General features: G+C 47.4%; 1 protein-coding gene across 4 annotated transcripts in view; it reads left to right on the top strand.

Moving 5' to 3' along the window:
* Window positions 1–2,380: 2,380 nt before the first annotated feature.
* Window positions 2,381–8,061, top strand: part of MARK3 (microtubule affinity regulating kinase 3) — a 99,755-nt gene continuing 94,074 nt past the window's right edge. The window contains exon 1 of one of the 4 annotated variants that reach the window (XM_045013413.1): window positions 2,381–3,106. In XM_045013413.1, coding sequence (XP_044869348.1) covers window positions 3,056–3,106 — 51 coding nt within the window. In that variant the 5' untranslated portion in view covers window positions 2,381–3,055. The remainder of the gene's footprint in view (window positions 3,107–8,061) is intronic. The other 3 variants (XM_045013414.1, XM_045013415.1, XM_045013416.1) reach the window with 3 other exon arrangements.

The raw sequence follows: 8,061 nt of genomic DNA, 5'->3' as shown, positions 1-8,061 counted from the left end.
CAAAGTCTCTGAACTGGTTGACCAGGTATCATTCCTGTCAGACTTCCAGTTCAAAGCTATGTCCAGTGACTAGTCAGGGAACTGAGGCCCACCCAGTACACTGGGTTCCATCTCAGCAACCCTCAAATTAGTGTTCAAGGTCTGCACTGCTTGCAAACCTTACAAATGTTTCCCTGATCCTTTTCCTCCCACATATCTATCAGGCTTTCACTCCACCCCCTTCTTGGTAAACCCTTCCTTCGGGACCTGGAGCCCAGGGCTTCTACCTTCCCCACGGGTTTCTTCCTTTTTCCCTCTAAGCCCAGAGAAAGACTACAGGCTTGCAAAATGCCACCTTTTTCCTTCTTCAGTTCTGTGGTGTAGCAGACTCACTTCCTGAGTCTATGACACCATGCACTGTACTTCATATCTTGTTCATGACTTACAGTCTCACACCTTTTCCAGTATTCTTAAAGAATTGCAAACGAGTATTTTTTTTTTTTTAGTTGGGCCTAGGGTTGCTAACATTCCAGGATTGCCCTGGAGTCTCCAGGAATTAAAGATTAATCTTTAATTAAAGATTGTTATGTGATGAAACCTCCAGGAATATTGCTAACCAAAACTGGCAGCCCTAATTAGGCCCCATTTTCCAACTCTTTCTGCTGTAAACTTCTTGACTTTATACCAGCCCTGCTTATTCCTGTCCAGCTGGGCTCCATTTCAGTGCTTTCCTGTCAAACATAAACTCTCCCTCAGGTGTGACCTATCTGCTAATTTAGCCCCTCCTAAGCCACACTAACCCTTTCCAGGCTAGTGTGAGGTGAACACCCCATCACAGGGCCATACTTACACAGCCCCTTTTTAGGGCTGGAGCCTTAAATATACTGTTACCACAAGGGGAAATTAAAACTTCTGGATTGAGTGTAAGGGCCCTATCTTGCAGTCTCTTGTGATTTTGCTTTCGGCAAATAAACTTCAGGATTGAAAACCCAGGGGCGTAACCCCTAACTTTGTTAATGGACAGCTGAATCAGCTCCAAAGTTTTCATTTCTAGATCAGAGGTTGCCCAACATTTCATACTGTGGACCATATTTTTATAAAGAAATTATCTCTGGCCTTTGCCCCATCCATTCCCAACAGAATCATTCAGTTATGTGGACTACTTCCCACCCATTCTTGCTAATGTAGACACCTCCCAATCGCAAGCGTGTGGACCACCTCCTCACCACTTCACAATCACATGCACTACCTTCCCCCACATCCTTCATGGTGCACCATCTCCCCACCCATTCACAAATATGCAGGCCACCTTCCTTCCCATTTACTCTCACATGGACTACTTCCCAGCATTTTCGCAATCCTGTAACGTTCTAGGGGCAACTACAGCAATTGTTTACAAAAATTAATATTAGGAAAGTATTTAATGTGTTTTTAGTTTCAAATGTTTTAGCAGCAGGAAACAGAAAGGTGGAGCCAGCACTATGAGATCGGCCAGCGCTCAAAGGCCACAGTGAGAACCTCTGCAACACCCAGTTGTTTTCAAAGGAAGTCAGGGTTAGAGTGACTCTTATAAAAAAATGGGATTGTATTTACAGTAACTGCCCCTATGTGGCAGCATTGCTACTGGGTCACAAAGTGACTTGGGCCATTACCACAGAATATGCAATGCCAGCTGAAGCGGAGCCGAGCAATGGTGATGGTGCTATTGCCATGCAAGGCTGACCAGGGCAGTGCCATTTGTGTCAATGCTATGCAAGATGGAGCTGGGTAGTGCCACTTGGGCTGAGGCTGTGCATGTCAGAGCAGAGTCACCACATGAGGTGGAGCAGGTCGGTGCCGCTGGCGCCAACACCATAGAGGTGGAGCAGGGTGGTGCCGCTGGTACCAACGCCACACGAGCTGAGCAAGGTGGTGCCACTGGTGCTAATGCCACTTGAGGTGACTAGGGTGCTCCCACTAGCGCCAGTGCCACAGAGGCAGAGCAGGGAAGTGCTGCCAATGCCATGGAGGTGGCACAGGGCGGTGCTGTTGGTGCCAATGCCACACGAGGTGGAGCACGGTGGTGTGAATGCCATGTGAGGTGAGGAGCGCAGTGCTGCTGGTGCATGCCAGGAGCCCGACACCTGGGCTGCGAGGCTGCTGGGGTGGGTGCGCCTGTGGCTGAGGGGCTGGGTTGGGTGGGTGACCTCAGCAGCCCCAAGCCTGGACTGACACACGGGGAAGCTGATTGGTGCCACCCTCCCCCCAGGGGCGCTCAGTCCCTGCGGAGGCCTCGCCTCTCCCCTCCCCCGCCCCGCCAGGGCCAGGCCCCCTAGCAACAAGCAGCCGGCGCCGGCCGCCCAGCGCCGCATCAGGCCAGGGGGCGGGCTCTTCCGGTTCAAGTCGGAGCGGAGGAAGCCGGGCGGCCATCTTGGATCCTCCATCCCGGAGCGGGCGGCGCTGAGCGGCGGAGTGGGGGCGGGGGCTGCAGGCTGCCGGAGCGGGCCCGCGGGGCTCCTGACACCCGGCTCGGAAGGCGCAGGGGAGCCCGGGCCAGCCGGGTGGCGGCGGCGGGTGGGGGAGGCCCGGCATGCGAGCGGAGGCCCGGTGAAGCGGGGCTGGGGGGAGAGGGAAGCGCTTCGGAGCGGGCCTGCCTGGCTGCCGGTGCTCGGAGCTGGCTGCGGAGAGGCGGCTTGTTTTCCTGGCCGGGCTCTGCAGCGCCCCGCTGCCTTCCCCGGCCCGCTTCCTCGCCTCCCTCTCAGCCCGCTGCGCTCTGCGAGGATCCCCCCACCACCCACCGCCTCCCCCCTCGGCGCGCTGGGCTCCTAAGCTGGCTGTAGGATGAGCCCTGAGGACTCGCAGGGGCAGACGCTGCTCCATCGCCAGGCTGGAATATAGCTCCGAAGTGGGGTGGCGGCGGTGGAAATAAGCAGCCCCCCCCCACCCCGTCCCTTGATGGTGGCCCCTCGTAACCACTGTCTCGCAGCAGAGTGACAAACATTCTTTTTTTGGGGGGTGGTGGTAGGTTTTTGTTGGGGAGGGGGGTGTTTTGTTTTGCTGTCGGAGGCAGCCGGTGCTCCAGCACAAGCGAATTAAAATGTCCACTAGAACTCCATTGCCTACGGTGAATGAACGCGACACTGAGAATGTAAGTAACCTGGGAGCGCCGGCTGGGCTTTCTGTGGAGTGGGGGCGTGAGTGGGCGCTGCTGGGGTGGCCGGATCTGCCTGTCACCTAAGGAACGTGTGTGCTGAAGTGCTCTGGGGACGCTGTCACTCGTGTGGCTGAATGTGACTGCTGTACACAAAGGATGGCATGCCTAGAGAGGGGTGGGTGTATTGTGTCCAGACACAAAAATGTCTCACAAGAAAAACTGCCAGAGAGAAATGTGCATTTGTTTTAGCAGATGTTGTCCCTCTCTATGCCAGTATAAACCCATAGGTGTAATTTGAATGAAAGACACTACAGAATCAAACTGTGTAATTTAAAATCCCCAAAGTGGAGCCTGGCATCGTGGGTAAATACTATGTTCCTACTGTTGTGACACTGGTTCAAGGCACTGTCCTGGCAGCTGGATGCTGTTAAACAGATGTTTTACAGGTGTGTGAAGAGTATTGTTATTGGAGTGCTGTCATTGAGGTCTTATGCCTGCTTACTAAATTACAGTTTAACTAAGTGTTTCTCAAGAGCTTGGTTTGCTGGTGGTAGTGTTAAAAAAAATGACAAACCCTGTAATGTTTTAATGTATCGTATACAGCGCAAATACAGTACTGTCTCATATATTAGTGATGCAGAATTTGGGAAAAATAATCCATCTGCCCTGATGTTTGTAAGTTGAAGTGTAAAATAATTGCTAAAACAAGCCAATAAAGCACTAGTAAACAGAGTGCAGAGAACAATCCTGTACTGGCAGGGGAGGACTGGGTGACCTAGATAAGGCTTTCCAGCTCTAATTTGTATGATTATTAATGGCTAGAATAATGGCTTTATTGTCACCTGTTCAGATGATGTTGAAAGGTCCCCTTTTCTGAAATTAGCAGCAAAGTCAGAAAGTCCTCCCTCTGTTAAAGGGTAGCATTTGACAGTCAATGCTAAATATGTTATAAACTGCATGTTTTTAATAGGCTCAAATAAATAGTAATATTGTTAGCATTTTATGTGAAATATTTTAATATGCGAATAAATTGTATGTAGAAACCTAATATAATCAAAAATCAAACTCAGTGAGACAAACCCTCTCTAAGTAGGAACCTTATTTGCTTAAAGTTGAGACAAAACTTATTTGACCTCAGAATAATCAATCTAAAAGGAAAAATTATTAGGAAAAAACCAGGTTGTTTTATGTGAGAGGGTATCCAGATAAGTTGTAGTTTATACTGCTCTGAAGCACAAATAAGCAAAATCAGTGAGCATTATTTATATTTCTTTCATTATGAATATAACCTGGTGTCCTTTAGAAACGATATGCTGGGTCTGAGTGAAAGTGATTGGGGAGAGAGATACCTGTTTTGAACTGAAATAAGGAAGATTTAGGCTGAATATTAAGAAAATTGCTAGATTTGTTAGAGAGCAAGTAGTCTTCTAAGAGAATTGGTAGAAGCCCTATTGCTGGAGACATTTTAAAACAAGACCAGACAAAGCATTAGAAAACATGCTGCATAAAACAGTCACTGCATTAGCAGGATTTGGATTTTATTGACGTAATAGTCATTTCTCATTTCTATGATTTTTTTTTTTGTTTTAGTCCTTGGTACAGCCTGCAGGCTAAGGGCTGTATTGAGCAAAAAGTCAGCTAAGCATATTTTGTTGCAGAATCTCAGTGGGCTTCAGCCTAAGGGCCAAAGCTGCCCTGTGAAAGAAAAGCATAAAAAATTAAAATTGTAGTGACCTTTTGTATTCAGCTGAACTTCCAAATGGCCTAAACAGATTCCCCTGTAATGTTTTGGCCAGTGATTGTGCTCCTAGCTGCATTGGATCAAGGTTTTTAAACTCCAGTTTGGCCTTACCCTGATCAACCAGTCAAACCACTTTAGAAATTGTTTAAAACTGGTTCTATAATTTGGTTTAAATCCTAGTTTAATACTTTTAAAACATGTTATTTGACATTTGGGGCTAGAGTTGAAGTTTTTTCCATGGGGGATATTTCATTCTGGTTTCAAAATATAGAACAAACTCCTTAGTAATTTTCTTAATTATTGTACAGTGCTTGTCTTCATTGCTTGCAAGCATGTCACTTTATACTCTGATCAAGGCAAATTTGCAAGCTAAGCAAAACTGAGCTGGGTGACCACTCAGGAATTCCTGTCTTTAGTAGTATTGTGATTCAGTAGGCTAATTCTTCCTTTTTAGTCACACTGAACCAAAATCCACGTATATAGCACTGTATTGCTTGAGGTGCCGCCTTTCAGATGTTGTGACCATCAGTGATAAAAATATTTGCTCTAGGAACTTTAATGTAAAGTGTTGTTCTGGCCAAATTTCAACTCTGGTATTTACATTTTCTGCCTAAATTACCTCTAAATTCAGTTGGATGCAAAATTAATTTTATTCCTATCTTAATTCTAAAATACCGTATCATTCGCTCCTAGTCTAACTGTTCTTCCACCTCAAAGATGGTTGTATTTTATTGGAAGGTAAAATGAAGCCTTAACTACCTAGATGAGCCTTAATTAATGTTCCTAAAGCACTTTGATCTTTAGATGAAAGGTGCTTAGAAATGCAAAGTATTCAGAGAGCCTTTGGGCCATGGTCATGGGACCCCTTAATGTCTTCTCTATACTAGGAAAATTACCTAGTGCTGATAAAGGATACAGTTTAACCAGTGTTAAGCCTGGTTTAACCCCACGTGTAGGCAAGGACAAACCACACTCTGAAACCTGTCACATTAAGTGATGTTCCTGAAACTCTGGTTAGTTTTTAAAATGATAGTGTAGAAAGTTTGTCTTTGTCTATGTTTGCAGTTCACCATGTTCAGCAATGGGTAATTTCCGAAATGTAGACAAGGCCTCATCATCAGTGCTTAATTTTTTTCCTGTTCTCTCTTCTTTATTTTTTTTTTAGTTAATAAAAGGCAATGTATAGCTCTCTTTGTTACCGAAAGATCCTTCAAAACGTAAACAGAGTGGAAAGTTTGTCACAGTGCTTTTCCCCTTAAGGCCGTTGGTTATTCATGTTTTCCAGCCAAAAAGGGCTGGCCATTGAGGCTCAAGTATCTGTGGCCAGGAGTCCCTTATTTTTCATAGGAACAGGATCGGGAAGACTCGTTTGTAGGGGAGCTATCTGACTTCCACTGATGGCACTAGGACTGCTGCAGGCTGGCTGACTGCCTGAAAATGAGCTATGAGCTACCATTGTAGCTTCTGGCCACAAGGGTGGAGCAGCTCATCTGAGGAACCTGCTAAGCTGAAGGCTGCTGGCCATACCTACTAAGTCTCCTGGTATGTCAGGGAGATTCCCGTTTACCACCAAAAATTCCCAACTCTAGTAATATTGTCACCTGCATAAAAAAATCTATTTATGTCAAATTAAAAAATTCAGTTATATTACTCAGAATCGTATGCATCAGCTACATATGTGCATCTGCCCCTCCACCCCGAGTCAGTGAGAGACTGATGCACGTGTATGGCTGACCCACAAAATTCTGGGTAATGTATTTCAGGGTCGGTGAAGTGCTATTTAAAGTAAGAGGGTGAAACCTCTTCTGCGCTTCCCCCCCCATGGCAGACCCCTGCCCAAGGATGGATGCTAGTCTGCCACAGCTCTGATGCGCCATCTCTTTCCTGGGTATAATGACAGCCTCTATATGGCCAGGGCCCTGTGGCCTGGGTATGTGTGTCCCCAGCCATTGGCCTGGGTATGTGAGCCCCAGGCCTGGCTGGGGTTCATTGGTCAAGTGTCCCAGGGGCTGAGTTATGTCAGAGTTCCCAGTGGTGGTAGCTCTTTTGGCTCAAGAGGAGCCCTGTACACTGGAAATCCTTCGAATGAATGAGATTTTAAAAAGCATGAAGAAATGGAAGGGGTGAGAGAACAACTTTCAAGCTAATTAATTTTATTTAATTTATTCTTCTATTTTATTGTATTTCCATTACATATGTTGTATATCTATAAAGGGATGAGGTGCCTATTTTGAGCAGTTCTTAATTTTGCTAACTACTATGAATTCTAAAGTTTAAATAATTGGGGGATAATAACTACAATTTGCCCTTTAGTAATCTTCATGGCCATAGCTAATGTGGGGGATTACCCATTTTAAAAATGTTGAGATGTTGATAACTATTACTCCTGAGGGCATTCTGTGCCAACAAATTAAAAATTCTGTGCACAATCTTTCAAAATTCTGCACGTTTTTTTTGTCAATAAATAAATGCAGAGGCTCCACATGGCAGTGTGGAGCATAACCCACTGGCTGCACGAAAGTGGGAAATCACCCTGCAGTTCCCCCACACCCACCCCATGGACACAGACTCAGCAGTGATGCTGCACCTGACTCTGACACAGCACAAGGCCTGGGTCTGCCCCACAAACATCCTAGGGCCCTGCCCCTCTGCGCCAGGTACGCTAAGTGTGGGTCAGGCAAGCTCAACCAGCAGGATGCAACTGTGAAGGGACTCAGTGTGGCGAGATCTGGGTGTGGGGTGCGAGGGTTCTCTGTGGGACAATCTGGGTGCTGGCAGCTTAGTGAGGGGTCTAGACGTGGGGGGATCTGGATGCACAGAGGCTCATGGGGGGGGGGTGTTCCAAGTGCAGGGGCAATGGGACCCTGCAGGGGCTTCCAGGTGAAGGTTATTGGGGCCCAGTGTAGGGGTCTAGGTGTGGGGGTCTCAGCAGGGGAGTCCGGGTGCTGGGGGAGTGAGGTTTGGTGGAGTGGGGGTCTGGGTGCAGCTAGTTGGGGGTAAGTGATGTGGGGGCTTAGGGTGGTGGGGCTCATCAGGGTGGGGGTTTGAGTGCAGGGAGCTCAGTAGGGGGTGGTCTGGGTTCACGGTGGGGGGTCTGGAGGCAGGGGTCTGGGTGAGGGGGGCTCCAGATGCAGGAGTTGAGGTTCAGTGGGGTGGGGTTTGGGTATAGAGTGCTAGGGGGGAGTTGAGGGTGTATGGGATGAGGCTT

The sequence above is a fragment of the Mauremys mutica genome, chromosome 4, assembly GCF_020497125.1.
Source record: "Mauremys mutica isolate MM-2020 ecotype Southern chromosome 4, ASM2049712v1, whole genome shotgun sequence".
Lineage (NCBI taxonomy): Eukaryota > Metazoa > Chordata > Testudines > Geoemydidae > Mauremys > Mauremys mutica.
This window is presented reverse-complemented; position numbering and strand designations above follow the sequence as displayed.